The sequence below is a fragment of the Castor canadensis genome, chromosome 5 (genome assembly GCF_047511655.1).
Source record: "Castor canadensis chromosome 5, mCasCan1.hap1v2, whole genome shotgun sequence".
Taxonomy (NCBI): Eukaryota; Metazoa; Chordata; class Mammalia; order Rodentia; family Castoridae; genus Castor; species Castor canadensis.
In genome coordinates this window covers 136,046,801-136,063,285 of record NC_133390.1, presented here as the reverse complement: position 1 = coordinate 136,063,285, position 16,485 = coordinate 136,046,801, and the positions used below count along the sequence as shown (strand labels likewise).

Here is a 16,485-nt window from a genome sequence, read left to right as displayed (position 1 = left end):
ATGTACATGATCCACCTTGAACTACAATTCAATTTACTTTCAATCAAACATTAATGAAATTGCACTTAGGAGGGAACCTCTGAAAATTAATCTCCCAAGATAAATACCACTTGAAAAAGGATTCATGGTGAAAGTGGGTATGGTTTTGAGCTACGAACACCAACAAAGTTTCCAACTTTTAAAACTCTGAGAGCTTTGGTTAGGAGTGTGGTGGATGTGGACTCAGCTTCTCCAATAATTTAGGAACTTCTGGAAGGAGGAAGTCACCACCTCAAAGCGTGCTGTTACATCATTCAGTCCTGGGATTGTCGTTGTCTCCCCTCAACCTCAGCAAAGAGGCTCACAGACCGCCCCTGTCGATGACCCATTCGTTTTTGATCTCCGAGGGCTCAGGAGTCAGTATCCGCTCGCTTTTGCAGTGGCAGGACCTCCCCGGGAGACGCCCGCGCTGTCACCACGTCCTGCCATAGAGCAGGTTGGCGCCGAGCACCCCTCCGCCGTAGTCCCCGGCGGCCGCGTCCAGGGCCGCCAAGCCGCCCCCGGGGCCATGCAGCGCGGGCGGGCTGGGCGACAGCTCCTCCAGCTCGGGCGCGGGCGTCGGGGCCTGCGGCTGCTGGCCGGGCGTTGGCGTGCCAGCGCCATTCTGGCACGGCTTGCCGTCCTTGACCAGCACAGGCACGGCCACGCGGCGGGGCGACGGCGGCGGCGGCGGCGGCCCCAGGCCGCCTTCCTGCTGCAGCTGCTGCGCTGCCTTGTCTTTGGCCTGCCTCTTCATCTTGTAGCGGTGGTTCTGGAACCAGATCTTGACCTGCGTGGGCGTCAGGTGGATCATGCTGGCCAAGTGCTCGCGCTCCGGCGCCGACAGGTACTTTTGCTGCTTGAAGCGCCGCTCCAGCTCGTAGACCTGCGCCTGCGAGAAGAGCACCCGCCGCTTCCTGCGCGGCGCTGCCGCGTGCAGTGGGTTCAGCGATTTGGCGGCGTCCGCGATGCCGGTCAGCGACCCCATGCCGGCCACGTTCACGCCCGCCGACGGCCCCATGAACCTGGAGACTGGGGGTGGGGGCCCAAGGAGGATGACCAGTGAGTTCCAGGGACGCCGGCAACCGCTCCCGCCGCCGCCCCGCTCTTTTCACACCGCAGTGGCCGCGACGGCGCGGGGTCGCCGGCTGAATCCCGTGACTCCCTGGCGCGCTGCGGCCGGGACCCAAGCACCCGTCAGAGCTAAGAGGCCCAACCACCCGCGCGCGCGCGCCCGAGGCCTGGGAACCCAGAACCCCCCCGCTCCCGCTCCGTTCCCCCACGCCGTGGCTCAGGACCCCTGCGCGCCCCACGCTGTGGCCCGGGACTCCCGCGAGACCCACACGTTGATCTAGAATCCCCGCGCGCGCCTACCCTCGCGCGCTCCGACCCCAGCTCCATCCAGCGCCCTCACGCCCGGGCTGTGGCGGGAAAAGCCCGTGCCGCCCGCCTGCCCTCAGTCCCGCGCTCCTGGCCCCCCCGCTCACTTGACGAGTAGCGCGGGTCCGGGTTGGCGCCGTACCAGCCGGTGGCCGCAGCCGCCGCGCCGCCCCGCATGCCGTCCGTGTAGGCAGGCAGCTCGCCCATATTGCCCAGGCCGCCGTTGCAGTAGCCGCCCATGGCGCCGTGCGGGAACTGCGAGACGCCCGGTGGCATGTGGTAGGTGGCGGCCGCCGCCGCCGCCGCTGCCGCCGCCGCCGCCGCGGCCGCCGCGTTGTGTCCCGCCATGGCGTGAGGAGGCTGCATGCCCGCCACGGCCGCCGCCTGCGAGGAGGGGCCCGGGGGTGGCGCGCGGTAGGCGGCGGCGGCGGCGGCCCCCAGGGGCGCCCCCAGGCCGGGCGGCGCGCCGTCCATGGAGCCGCCAAACTTCTTGTAGGTCTCCTCGATGGGGCTCAGGATGTCGGACACGGAGAAGGGCGTCGTGTGCTTGGGGCTCAACGACATGGCTCGGCGGGCCGCCAGGTAGGGGGGCCCGGGGCGGGCGCGGGCGGGAAGCGGCGGCCGCTGGTCGCCGCCACGTCGCCGCGGTGGCAGCGCCTTCCGAAGAGGAGTCGGCGGCACGGCGAGCCCCCAGAGCGGCGGGATCTGGGGTTTATTTTAGTCCAGCGCCAGGTTTACGACAGACTCGGGGGGCGGAGCAACATCCCAAACGAGCAAACAATGGTCATTGACATCTTTTTCTCTCGCCCCCCCCTTCCCCATAATGGAGGCAAAAAAAAGGTAAAGGGGGCAGTTGGGTGTTTCTTGAAAAGATCACCCCCCTTTGCTTTCTCCATCCTTCGCGCCTCTATCAGTGCCAGTTGCCACAGCCCTCGAGCGCCAGAAATAGAAACTCGGGTGGTGTCGAGGCTGGACGTGAGACTCCACGCTCGTCTCCTTCCAGACCTGAGTTTCGTAAAGTGACTTCCTAGCAAAGTCCAGTGTAACTGGGGGCTGGGGGGGGCGCACTGAGTAAGTTTGGGAGGGGGTGGTTTGCAGGGCTTGCCTGCTGCTTGTCGGCTACCAGCCCCTCACTGGCTCCATCATCTAAAGTGTTAAAAAAAAAAAAGGGGGCTCTTGGGTCCCACCATAAGAGTGCATAAAGAGAAGAGGTACAATGACCGTTCTCTGCCATTGTAGGGCTTCCTAATTTATGCATCTTTACATCCTTAAGCATCATTTTATAGGCAACCAAACGGATACTTCCAAATTAGCTCAAAGTATCCAAATCCAAAGAAGAGAGAAAACACACACACAGACACTGGCAGATACGTAGATGCTAACTTGTAAGTATCCTCTTCTTTGTGGGTGTGGAAGTTCAACAAGGAAAGAGAGTATGTTTTTATTTGCTAAAATGTTTCATGTTCATTCTGTACCTGTAAAAGTTCTTCACTGCTCTCTTTCCCTTTGTTCCTCCCTCCCAATATCTGACTTAAGATATATTCTGTTACTATTTTGATCAAAAAAAGATAGAAATAATTTAAAAAGCTGAAATTTCTAATATTTCTACTAGTTTGCAGTGGGTCTTTTGTCCTTGCTGGAAAAATAACCTATTGAGAAATATGAAAATGAGTGCATAAATCAGGTGAAAATGTAGCTTCTCTTGAAAAATACAAACCATAGATAAACTGATGTTTTAAAAACTGTGTCATCTTTTGATTTGCAAATATACCCGCATGGCAAAAAAATTTAGACAGTATAAACTCTCCATTCCAAATGCTCAACAAGACAAAGTCTAAGACAAAAGAAGTGTGTAAAGTATATTGACTAAACTTTGAAAACAATCTTACAATTTAAAAAACATAATAATAATGGGGAAATTAAGATAACAATTTTTTAAGTTTTCCTGAAAACTGGAGTAGGAGAAAGAAAATCAAGAATGCTTCTTTAAGCAAGATGTTATTGTGTTTGGAAAAGGATGTGTGAAAACTACCGAAGTTTAACCTGATAGCACATGTTTTGAACAGGAGAACAGTGTTGTGTTCTTTTCTGTTTCTTCAGTGCTGTGGTTGGAATGGCCTTTGTGGTTTTGTCTTACTGTTTTAATCATTGTTTTGATAATTTCAATGTAATTTTGCAAAAGAACCTGCCCTTTGTAGGGAGAAAAAGCCACATGGTCTGCTTTGGAAAGAAAGTCGCAACTAGAAGAGTCATTAATATTTTAAAAGAACAAAATGCAGCGTTACATGAGTTTGTTTACAGACATCAGTTATTGACTTAAGAAGATTAGTGTTGTTACAACTTTAACATGCTACTTTTACAGTTCTTGAAACACTTGGGCTAGGTCTTCATCCTCACCTGCACTGGAATTGCCTACTTATTTTTCTTAAATTAATGATACACAAAGAAGTCTTTATGCATGTATTTGATCAGGTGCTGGAATCCTTTTGAAAACTCCAATTTGGTTCTTAAGTTTTTGTTTTAATTAAAATTGTATTGCTTACATTTTTTGGCTTAAACATAGTAGAAAGTAATTTTAAACTTTCATCAAAGACATAAGATAAGTAAAAATAGTGATGTTATAACATCTGTGACTATAAAAGTCACTTATAAACCATTGTATTTTATTTTTCAAGTCCAACATATATAAAAAATGAAACAATTATCAAAATTTCCATGTTGACTAATTGTCTGAATTGAAAACTATATTTACTATTTTTCCAGATACTATTTACTCCGTTTTCAAGCTCATGTTATTTTATTTATAGAACTTCTACATAGCAATTTACAAGTGGTGATACTACACCTTGCTGTTTAATTTTATTTTTAACTGTATTGGGTTTTATTATAAAAGCATTCACAACTGGAAAAGTCTCATCTTTAAATAAAAAAGTGCTTTATCATAGCTGAAGAATCTCTGCAGAGAGTCACTTTCCAGCTGCTCAGAAACATAATCAGCCAAATAGTACTCCCTCACTGGGGGTGAACATTTCTGAGGGAGAAAATCTACAGTTTTCAACATTTCTTCCTGTCAATTTTTTTTGTCTCATTCTAAACACTGCATACTTTCATGCTGAAAATACTATTTGGATGTGTGCAGATGGTTTTGAAAATAGATATAGTCTTGAGAATGTGTATGTACATTTAAAGACATAATAATTGGATTGATATTCCATTGAAACTTTTTTATCAAATTTATTTCATAAGATTATTTCCTATCCAAATTGCAGTGAAAATTTATAATTGATTGATAAATACTGTTGACTAAATTGGGTTTCATAGAAAAAAACGTGCTTCACAAGAATGTTTTCTTGTCTTAAAAACAATGCTGGCACTCAGAAAAGAAAAGAAAAAACAAACAAATTCTCTCAAAGAGAATACCGTGAAAAAGGGTGGCTCCCCTCTCCTGCTTGTCTTCTGGGATTGTCTCCACATCTTCATGCTGCTTTTATACACAAGGGAAAGTGTTATCTATCTGATTTGGTATCTTGTTTTGTTCATAGTTTAGGTTTTTTATAGTTTTACATATCACATTTAACACTGAAACTTAATAAGATAGGCTATGGCAGATAAAGAAAATTTTCCTTGGCACAAAGATTCAGTAGGCTTTCTTGGCTTTTTGACAAAAATGTGGTATTTGTTGAAAACCTCTGATGTGTTAGTTAACCTTAGGAACAAAAACATTTGGCAAAAAAAAAAAAAATCTGAAGAGCACGCCTCTCCAGAATTGGGATTTGCTGTTGTCAGAGAGCTCAGCAAGAGGAGCCTGGGAAGAGTGGAGAGAAACCTTACTATGGATCACAGATTGGCTTTGAAGTGGAGTCCCAGCCAGGGCTGAGAGGGAGACTTTGTCTTTCTAGGGTAGCAAATAGGTTGCCAATGGGTCCTGAATTTCCTCATCAAGTCAACCTGTGTTTGAAAATATAACTGCTTGGTACTCAAGAATGTAAGTGCCATTTAGAAATGAGACCCTTGCTGCATTTGTAGTTAGTTTAAAATAGTTGTGAAATAATTTGACTAATGAAATTCTCATGTTGGAGAAGTGGCTTTGAAATACCATCTTTGCATTTGGGAAAGAATGAAAAATCAGGTCAAAGTCACTAGTATTTTGTAGCAAAATTTGAGGGTATAAAGGAAGGTGAAACAAAGTTTATTTTAAATATTTGCTAATTGTACCAGTTTCTGAAATCTGGTTTTCATATTTTTAAGTTCCCCTGAATGCTTTTTGTTTTCAATATTTGTTTTCATTATTTTAAGTTCCTTTCAGTAACTTTACTCTTGTATTTATTTATATGACTTGTTATTTCTCTGTGACACAGTATTCCTTTTGTATTTTCTGTATAAAATGCAAAATCATTAAATTTAATTACTCATAAAAAATCCTGACTGATCCGTTTCTGAAATTCGTATCTTTTAGATGGAAAATAGTTTTCTGGCCAATGACTACATTTTCAATTAACACAGTTATTAGGGTAATGTGAAGATGAATGGTAGGTGTCTAGGAATTATCTTTGACTAAAATCATCATAATAATGAAGTCCAATTAAGTGATTCCTAAAAAACAAAACAAAACAAAAAACCCCAAAACAAACAAAGAGAAACAAACAAGAAGCCTCCCCTTCTAACAGCAAGCTACAATGTAGAGAATAACATTAGCCTTCAACAGGGAGTAAAAATAGGATTTTCTCCAATCTGCCACAATGCTCTCACTTTAGGATTATAAGATTGAGCTAGAAATTTGAAGTTGTCTGTATTTGAAAACTTTTGTTTTAGAGTAAATAATACATGCTGTAGGGGAAATAATGGCAACATTGAAATACAATTTTTATTCGTGAATAACAAGTTTACTTATATATCTTGCTTACATAGAAAGCTTAAAAATTTAAAAAAATACAGTGACATTTACATTGAACAATATCTTTGACATTTTTGCCTATTTTGGAATGTCATTAAATGTCTATTTTATGGAAAAAAGAATCTTTTGAATTTTAAGCATAACTGTATCTCTATTGTTTTGTACGAGAAGTTAGTTATTCTAAATGTTCTACCCAATCTCCACATGTGACTACATGTAGCTTTTTAAAATGTCTACTTTCACAATTTTTTCAACCTGCTATCAATTTTTCCAAATCTGAGATGTTCATTGATTCTAATGTAAGTCTATTAAAGATGTGTCACCTTACATTTACAAATTAATTTGTAATCACCAAGGAAGGTATCAGTTTTTACATCTGAGCTAGGTAATTGGGTTATTTGTTGCCATCACTTAACTGAAAGAGAATTTCAGTTTTCGATGTTTTCACAAATTGATTATGAGGCCATTGCAGTCACTAGTAATGTTTCACTGTGTGCGTTCAAAAGGAATAACTTGGGCAGTACTACACTAGAGAATGAAGCCCCAATTTTGTCTTGTTTTGCTCTCTGTACTGCTAATGTTGAGGTGATATTTAACACATATTTATATATACCAATGTGAATCCCAGGTTGAAAATTGTGGTTAAAAGAAGCAACAAGTTTGTGTTCACTTCATAAATTAGTAACTGTTGTAGCAGATTTCAAGCAATTTAATTATTGGTTCAATAATTTGTATTAAAAAGCCTGATATGAAACAACTTGCTTTGTTAAGTAAAAAACTTCAATTATACAGTAAAAGAGGATTTTAAAAATTGAATGTATAAATTTATAATGTTAACTTTTTAATGATATAAATAAATGTTCATCTGTGAAGGATATATTAAAGTTGATTGTCATTCTAGGACTTAGAAAATAGAATAATTTATAAAGCAGTTGTTTCAATACATTCTTTATAGGCTTTATTTACATTCTTTTTTTTTTTTTTTTTTGAGACAGGGCCTTACTATGTAGCCCTGACTGACCTGTAGCCCAGGCTGGCCTCAAACTTGTGATCTTCCTACCTCAGCCTCCTGAGTGCTGGGATTACAGGCATGCACCATTACCAAACCAGCTTCTTTATATACTACCATTATAGATGTGGTGTAAACATGAAATATTCTGAAAGATATGAATGGAAAATATTTCATGTATCAAGTTTTACCCTTGTATAAATAGTCTGATGGGTGTATATTCTAGGGTTGATTCTCTTAAATGCAATATTTCTTTAGAATAATCAGGGGTAGTGCATATATGATTGAACTGCTGTTGGCAGAATGCCTTTACATAGCTCTTAGCAACAATTTGCAGAGATTAAAAGGGTAGTGGAAATGGTGGTTTAGAAATTGCTTTCTAAAGACACTGGAGAATTGAAGAGAAACCTGGGGTTTCCAGTGCCCTCTGAAATCATCTTCACATAAAACCCAGGTTTAGTGGGTACAAGTGTCATTTAAGTGCTCTGCTCATGAAAAAAAATTATGTGGTATAAAGAGATTATTTGGTCATGGCTTTTAAATGAACAAATTAGGGTGTTTATTTTATACCCATGTCAAAAAGAGAAATGGAGAATGTTTTGTATGTTCAATATATTCTATGTGATTGTTCTTAACTCTAAGGGTAACAAATAAAAATAGGTAAACACTCATGAAAATCAAACACTTTTCATGCCCCAAAACATCTGAATCACAAGCTCCAGGTATAGTGGTACAAGTCTGTAATGCCAGCACTTGGGAGGTTGAGGCACGAGGATCATAAGTTTGAAGCCAGCCTGTTCTACATAGTGAGTTTAATGCCAGCCTAGGCTACATAGTGAGACCCTGTCTCCAAGTGGGGGAAAAAGACCTGTAATCCCAAATTGTCCTTATATTGCCCCATTTCTGTGTGTTGAAGGCAGTTGTGTCTTAACCACAGTTGTATTTTCACACAGAGAATCACAGAAATTAATATAAGGCAAAAAAGAAAAATTACACATTTATTCTTTGCCTTGATTCATAAAAATAATGAAGCACATTATAAATACATTGTGAAGTTTAAACATTTAGTAAGAATCAGAACCTCATAAATATGGACCTTATAAAAGAATAGGAAGTTAAGATATAGGTGAAAAAACATCAACTATACAGGTTATATAATAAAGCCTACCAAGTTCCTGTAGTTGAACCTCAGTCTTGGCTCTGAGTTTCCTAGAGGTCAATTGTAAAAGCCAGTTTACATCTTCCTTATGTTTAGGAAGAACACATCCCCAACCCCTCCTCTTCAGGGAAAGAAGTATTCCCTAACACTTGACTAAAGGGAAATTCTCATGGGTGTTGAGGGAGTTTCTCAAAGCAGCACTGAATATGATATTATTAATAGTCTGTAAAGAATTATTGTTTCCTAAAAAGTTTGAGACCTTAGCACTAAATTAGCTCAATTAAGAACTCTGAAGAGAGGGAACAAAAATAATATGGTCTGGGTATGCAGTCTTCTGAAGTCCAGGAATGAGCTTTATACTTTTCAAAGGAGACCACATAAAAACAATATTGTTTGTCAGTCCGATTACTAGAAAGATTTTATACTGAGGCTAAATATGCCACCATAATTTACAGGCTTAGTCCTAGTTCAGTTCTTTGATGCCCAACTGTAAGTCTAATTCCTCCCCATAAAATTCCCTACATTTAAGCATATATTATCTTATTGCCACATTATCCTACTTACGTTTTCTCCTTCTCATAGTAAAAACCTACCAGAATAAAAAGATATGAAATGAACATATGCAATTGCAGTAACTATGAATTGATCAAGTGGTCACGTTATGCTTAAGAATTTCCTAAGTACTTTGGATGATAGGAGAAGGCAACTCCTGATATTAAAGGGAGGAAACTTATTACTACCATTTGTAGTTTGACCTTGAACAGTATTTTAAAATTATATGTACATAAGTATGCATTACTTCAGGTAATATTTAAAATTATGTGTACATATGTTTACAGATATTATTGTGAAAATGTATCTGTACCCATATGTATTTGTCTAAAAGAAAATACATGCCAGGCATAAACAGTTGACTTACAAGCTTATCAGAACACATCCCATTTGTAAGGTGGAGAAAAGGCTAAAATTCTAAAAATCATTAACATATATCTCTTGCTAACGTTCTTTCATGAACTTTATGTGTTTATCTTATTTAATAGGTACAATAGAAGAGAACTGAAAGTGTGATTGGCATTGACATTGAATTCAAGTGAAAAATACTCTGAATAGGAGTAGGAAGAAGATACCATAGAAAATTGTATGTAACTTTTCTGCATCTCCTCAAGGTTGACAGATAAGGATTTATGCTATCTTTGGCTGTTTTTAGACACTATTCTTTCATTGCCAAATGGTTTTGATGGCTATCTAGACAAAGTATACAAACTTACTATTCAATAGAATAGTTTTGAATAGTTTGTTTTGCATACATTTTCTTTATAAGGACAGCAAAAATTTTAGAAGTTTCAAATGGCTATAAGTAAGGTTAATTGGAGCAGTGATGAAAAATGTTTCTTTCCTGTAGGTAGGTGCTACAGAGATAGAATAATTTCCTTAGAAAAATAGACTACAATTTCTCAGGTTATACTGAATCACAAATATTTTATTTGTAGACCATTGCCGTTGATTATTGCTGTCAGCTTAATATTGTTAAGGTTGTTGATACAATAAATAAATAGAAGCTTGTTGTCATAGAAGCACAACATGAGCCACTTATATAATTAAAATGTTTCTAGTAGCTACACTAAACTAAGTAAAAGGAAGGTGGAATTAAATGAAAAATATTTTTACTTAGCCCAATCATCATTTCATGTAAACACAAAACATCATTTTCATATATAATTATTATAAAATTATTAAGGAGGTTTTTTTCTTACTAAATCTTTGTAACTTTACACTTGCTCCAATCCCAGTTTGGACTAGCTATACCTCAAGGGCTCAGTAGCCACATGCTGCTCATGGCTATAGTATTAAGCTGCATTGCTCCAATTATACTTCATTTTTAAATTTCATTGAGATAGAGGCTCACTATGTAGCCCAGGCTCACCTCAAGCTCCTGATCCTCCTTCCTTACCCTCCTGAAAGCTGAGATTACAGGTGTGAACCACCAGGCCCAGCTGTGCTCTAACTTGTATCACATTTCCACATCAGTACCTAAACATATGTTCCTTGCCATTACAGATAGGCATTTTTCATAGTAGTGAGCATGTATCTTCAAGAATCTATGGCTCAAATTTGGCCATATTCTTTTTGAATAGCCCAGGAACCAAAAATTATTTTTACATTTTTAAATGGTTGAAAAAAATTAAACAAATAGTAATAAAATAATAATCTATAATAGTAATTAATAATAAATAGCAATAAGCAATAATTGATAATAAGACTAAACAGTGATTAATAATAAATAGTGGTAATAATAATAGTAAAAATATGACTAGAAAATCATATGGAATTCAGATTTTAGTGTTAATAAATATTTACTGAACACAGTCACACTTGTCTATGACTGCTTTTATTTTGCAACAGAACTGTGTAGCTTCACCAGAGATTATATGGCCCACAATGCTAAAATATTTACTTGCTGGCCCTTTTACAGAACATATCTGTCAGTCCCTCTAGAGTAAAAGGGAAAGTCACTTCTCACTCACCAAATCCCATACCTGTCTCCAGAAGTAATCATTATTGAGGTTTTGTTTTGTGTGTGTGTGTGTGTGTGCATTTTTCCAGATTTTTTTGTATATATGTCCTGTATTCTATGTTTGTATATGTGCATAAATATACCAACACGTAATACATGCTGATATTTTGTAGTTGTAGTTATGTGTCTAAAACCATATAGTCACACTTCTTATATAATGGATATATATATATTTTCTGTGATTTCCTTTCTTCACTTAACTGTATATCAATTTCTATATTAGTACCTATACTGTACCTATATCCTTGTTATTACAAATACATATTTTCATGACAATGCACATAGGTCTCCATCATTTTTCTAATGATCCCAGTATATTCCATAATATGGCTTTACTTTAAGTTCTTTAACTGTTTAGGTTTATTCTTTTCATTGTTTTTGTCTTACCTTCCTTCCTTTCTTCTTTTCTTCCTTCATTTTGCAAATAGCACTATAGGTAATATACAGATTTTTGTGTGCTTGCACAAAAACTTCTGCAGGATAAATTTCTGAGAGTAAACTTTGATCAGAGAATGGGTTTATTGCATATTTTGGTAGAGGATACCAAATCACACTCCAAAAGACTTTATCAGTTTATATGTTAGCAGTGTATAACTTTTCTCCCTACATCTCTCACCAGTGCTAGATAATTATCACATCTTTTACCAGTTTGGTCTTCAAAAAGTATTTTACTGTCTTCAGTATTTCTATATTTACAAAAATACTATTACTCATTTAAAAAAAAAAAGCATCAGTGGCTGATGCTAGTAATCTTAGCTACTTGGGAGACTGAGATGGAGAGCATCACGTTTCGAGTTCAGCTTGGACTAATAGTTTGCCATCTCCAAAATAACCAGAGCAAAATGGACTGGAAGTGCAGCTCCAGCAGTAGAACCCTTTGCAAGCACGAAGTCCTGAGCTCAAAACCCCAGTCCTACCAAAAAAAAAAACAAAAAAACAAAAAAACAAAAGAACAGAAAATTAATCAAGGAATATATAAAATATGAAGGAAAAGTCCCTGGAATAATACCCAGAGACATCACTAACAAATATGAAAATTGAGCCTAGAATGCTAATCTGTTTTCATTTGCATCCTTGTTGCTTATATTTAAGAGGAATGTGATATGATAGGAAGCAATTATGCTTTAGAGTTAAATGGACCTTAGTTAGACCCAAGTCTACCAACCTGTAAAATTTGGTGGCAAATGTTATATAAGCCTTCTGAATCTCATTTTTCTCACCTATAAAAATGTGACAAATGAAATAGATTTAAGTAATAGGTGAAATCATCTATGATAGCAGTTCCAAAGAATGTTTGCCTTATTGTTTCCTTTCACTTCTTTATGAGAACAACAAAAGGACATATTTCCTAAAAATCCCATGTTTTATTGCAGAAGATGGTGAACAAAGGATATGGCTGATGTAATGCTAATGTGTGAATGAATCTCAACCTGTAGAAAGAAAGATTTTTTTCTTTTGTGGACTGTCTTCTCACTCCATCCCTTGGCACCTCTCCTTCACTTAACCTCTTGTGACATGAAATTCTGCATCCAAAATGTTGAATATAATAATATCCTATTTTTGGGAAAACAATTTTTAGGCATAAAGGAAGTACTCTGTTTCTTCTAGAAGAAAATCAGCTAGATAATCCTGGGATCAAACAGAAGTTTATTAAGCAAATAATTTGAAAATTCTATGCCAAGGTAGAATAACTTTGAGAGTTCCCGTAGATGGGAACTGTATAGATTTCATAGGTCAGAGAGTTAGGAGGTAAAAATAGCATTTCACACAGGACATATTAAGAGAATTTACAGAAATTTTTATTAATTTAATTCTTTTGAGAGAGGGTTAAAAAGGCTGGTCCAGAAATTGCTGTGTAGCTCAGGCTAGCCTCAGCCTCCTGAATGCTGGGATTCCAGACATGCACCACCTCCCCTGGCTCAGAAGTAACTTAAATCACTGATCATTTAGTGATCATGTTTACTGCCATGGTTTGGGTGTGATTTGAGTTTGTCCCACAAGGGTTAATATGCTGGAAGCTTTGTCAATATTGAGAGGTGATAGAACCTTTAACAAGTAGAAACAGGGATTGTAGATGTAGTTCAGTGGGAAAGTATTTGCCTAGTGTGCACAAGGCCCTGGTTTAATCCCCATTGCTGAAAAAAATAAAGTGGAGCCTCATAGCAATTGGTTAAATGATTGGACACTACCCTTGGAAGGGATTAATGCAGTTCTTTTGGGACTCCATTTAGTTCTTACAAGAGTGGGTTGTTATAAAGCAAGGCTACTTCATACTCTTGGCCTCTCTTGCAGTGTGTCATTTTTTTTGCAGCAACAGAGAATGGACTAAGATATCTAACATGTGCCAAGCCCAAGAAAGCTCAGAGAATTCAGGGGATAGAAAATTGTTCTGTGTGACTTGGAGCATAAGATACAAATTGGGAGTCTATGGGAGATGGTATTGGAAATTGCGGCAGGAGCCAGATTATGAAGAATTTTGTATACCATGTTAAATAATTGGGACTTTATCCACAGAGAGCCATAGACGAGATTTGTTTTTTGGAAGATCATATTGGCATCAATATAGACAATGGAAAAATCATACTGGTATTAATATAGACAATAAACTCAGAAATACTAATGCTGGAGGCAGAATATCCAATCAGGAGGCTGTTTTAAAAATTCATACAAGAGATCCCAGAATGAAAGGGGCACTGCCAGCTAATAAGGCAGTTACCTTCTTACTTGCACAGGAAAAGAATCCTGATGTGAATTTGTACCTGAGGGAAAAATAAAAGCAAGGGATATCAGAGTGTAAAATTAGAGATCTCATTTACTTAAGATGAGGCCTTCTGTAAACCTTGGATTTATCTATGATTTTACTCCTCTATGATAATTTTATCATGAGGCCAATTCTTCATTTTATTGTTTAGTATTATTTTTTAGATAAGAAATAATTCCTTATATTAGTTGATATTAAAAGTGTTACATGTCCTATCAAAAAAGTCTATGCAAGAAATGAGGGCCTGAGCTCAAGAGGCAACCATGAAAATGAAGGAGGACAAATATGAGAGATACTCAAGAGGTGGAATACATAGGTCTAAAGACCTAGGAATCACCATATAAGAATTGTCTTTATCCCCCTTTAACAGTTTTAGTTCCATTAAGTTAAAAAACATAACAGCTCCATATAGAAATTCAGGCCACTAGTTTTCATTTAAACCTATGTTATAACATTCACAACTGGTTTTGGTTGCAAATTACAGAAAGTTAACTTGAAGTAATTTATGAGAAAAGAGGGATTCATTTGGATGCTACTAGAAGTAGTCTCACAGACCAGAGAAGGGTAAGCATGCAACTTAATATCAAGGACATATTGAGTTAGATATTCATATGCCACTAGGACACTCATCTCCTGTTATCTGTCTGCATGTCAGTGTCATTTCTTTTACTGCAGATCACTTTCTTTCATGTGGTAAGAAACAGGACTAGCTACCCATTCTGTTGCTCTCCCTTATACAGTGGCTTCTAATCCTATAAAGGATTGACTGGAACAAGTGCTTGTCCCTAGTGACCACAGCTAAGACTATTGGGTTGAAGATGAAGATATGTTTATGTTTGAGGGAGGGTGCATTCTCAAAGAAGGAAGGGACAGGATAGATGAAATGAAACATGACCACCACATTCCTGTTGTTACATACAATAAACTTCATCCATACTCTTTAACTTCACTGCTGCTACTGTCTTTCTGGAAAACTATCTTGGCTTCAGTTACTGTCTCCCCTTGTGATTCCTGTATTGAGTCCCCTCCTCTTGTCTTCACAGTGAATGATCTCCAGAATTTGCTTTGATACTTTTTTTTTTCTTTCTTGATGCTAGAAATTGAATCCAGGGCCCTGTGCCTACTGAACATGCACTCTACCACTGAGCTAACCCCTTGGCTACTAGCTCAGAAACTTTTTATCTCAGGCTAGCTATTACCTCCATGCTTCTCTCTCCACTGTTTCTGAATATCTAGAAAGGAGAGGAGGAGTGCAGTGTCTATGCCACTTCTCTTCCAGGATCTATTGGGCACTACCACCAACCCCTAACTGTGGCTATTTCATGGACTAAGGGAAGTGAAGAGTCAATCTTTTACAGAAACTCTCCATTCTCCTGCTTCACATTCAGAAAATCCATTGTTTTAGGGCTTCAGTAATAGCTCTCCGGGGGTGACTGTTTTCTAATGATCCTACTTCCATACACATCCCGTAACCGATTCAGGGTGGTCATCTTACTGTCCCAAGCACACTCCTGCCACTCTTTGTCCTGTCTTCCTCACATGCCACCCACTTACTATCCATACATCAAGGCCCAGCTCAAATTCTCTCTTCTCTGTAAAGACTTTCCCATCCAAGCCAGCCCTTTTGATCTCTCCTCTGATGCCCTACTCCAACTAAGTGTTTTCTCAGGAAAACTGTTAGAATTTTTATTACATGATTACATTTCTTAACTACATTTATCACTTTTGTTGTTATTTTGTCATTGGTTGAGAGCACTGGGTAGAAAGAACTGTATTCTTATACCAGCTCTGGAATACTAGCTAGGAATATAAAATTGGGCAAATGACTTGACCTATCAGATGGTCTCTACATTTGCAGAATGAAGGGCATGAACTCAGTTCTGGAAAACATTGCAGATTAGATTTCATAGAAGTTCACAGACGTTCATAAAAGTTCCTGTGAAGTAAAATACATTTTAAGCGAGGTAAAAAGACACAATTGGGAAAAATATGTGCCACACACACACACACACACACACACACACACACGTATATATATATATATATATATATATACAAAGGATTAATATTGGTACTATGAAAATCTTCAAACAAGCCAGTACAGAACAATTTACAAAAGAAACAGTATGAATGGCTAATCATCACCTGAAAGGTGTGCATTCCCCAAGAGTATGAGGGACTTGCAAATAAAGGCATGAGAAACCACGCCTTTCTCCCCAAAATATTTACACTATATGTAGAGTTAAGAGAATATAGGATCACAAGGACAAGATGTTGACAAGATTGTGAAATGATACAGCATTTTTGTCTGAAAATGTTAATTGTTCATATGACCTTATCAAATACATGTTCAGGAAAGTATTCTGCAAAAGTACTTGGATATATGTAGATATACAGAAAAACTATCCATATGACACAATTTGTAGTATTATGAATAATCTGAATTTTTGTCAATAGGAAAATGCTGTGAAATAACTGGAGACTGAGGGAGAGCTACATTAAGTTGCATTCATAGCCATGAAGAAATATCAGTGATATATTTTTGAGGGAAAAAAAAAGTTACAAAACCATGTTACATGATCCCATTGTATAAAAAAGTAAATGTCATGTTCCTTAAGTATGTGCTTAAAATGTCAATCTGCATATGAACTTGAAAATTATTTGGAAGACGTCATTCAAGACAGTTATC

The 16,485-nt window shown here is 38.8% G+C and overlaps 1 protein-coding gene across 1 annotated transcript; it reads right to left on the bottom strand.

The window, feature by feature from the left end:
• Positions 1 to 451: 451 nt before the first annotated feature.
• Positions 452 to 1,974, bottom strand: Nkx2-4 (NK2 homeobox 4). Its single transcript, XM_020184672.2, has 2 exons — positions 1,506 to 1,974; positions 452 to 1,050 (listed from the first exon to the last, which is right to left on the bottom strand). Exons 1-2 carry the CDS (start codon positions 1,960 to 1,962, stop codon positions 452 to 454), a joined length of 1,056 nt encoding a protein of 351 aa, XP_020040261.2. The 5' UTR covers positions 1,963 to 1,974.
• Between the last annotated feature and the right edge of the window lie 14,511 nt (positions 1,975 to 16,485).

Excerpts from the sequence above, each read along its gene's own strand:
- Nkx2-4 (XM_020184672.2), bottom strand. The coding sequence starts at position 1,962 with ATGTCGTTGAGCCCCAAGCACACGACGCCCTTCTCCGTGTCCGACATC. Across the intron at positions 1,051-1,505 it reads GGACCCGCGCTACTCGTCAA|TCTCCAGGTTCATGGGGCCG; the intron begins GTGAGCGGGGGG and ends CCCCACCCCCAG.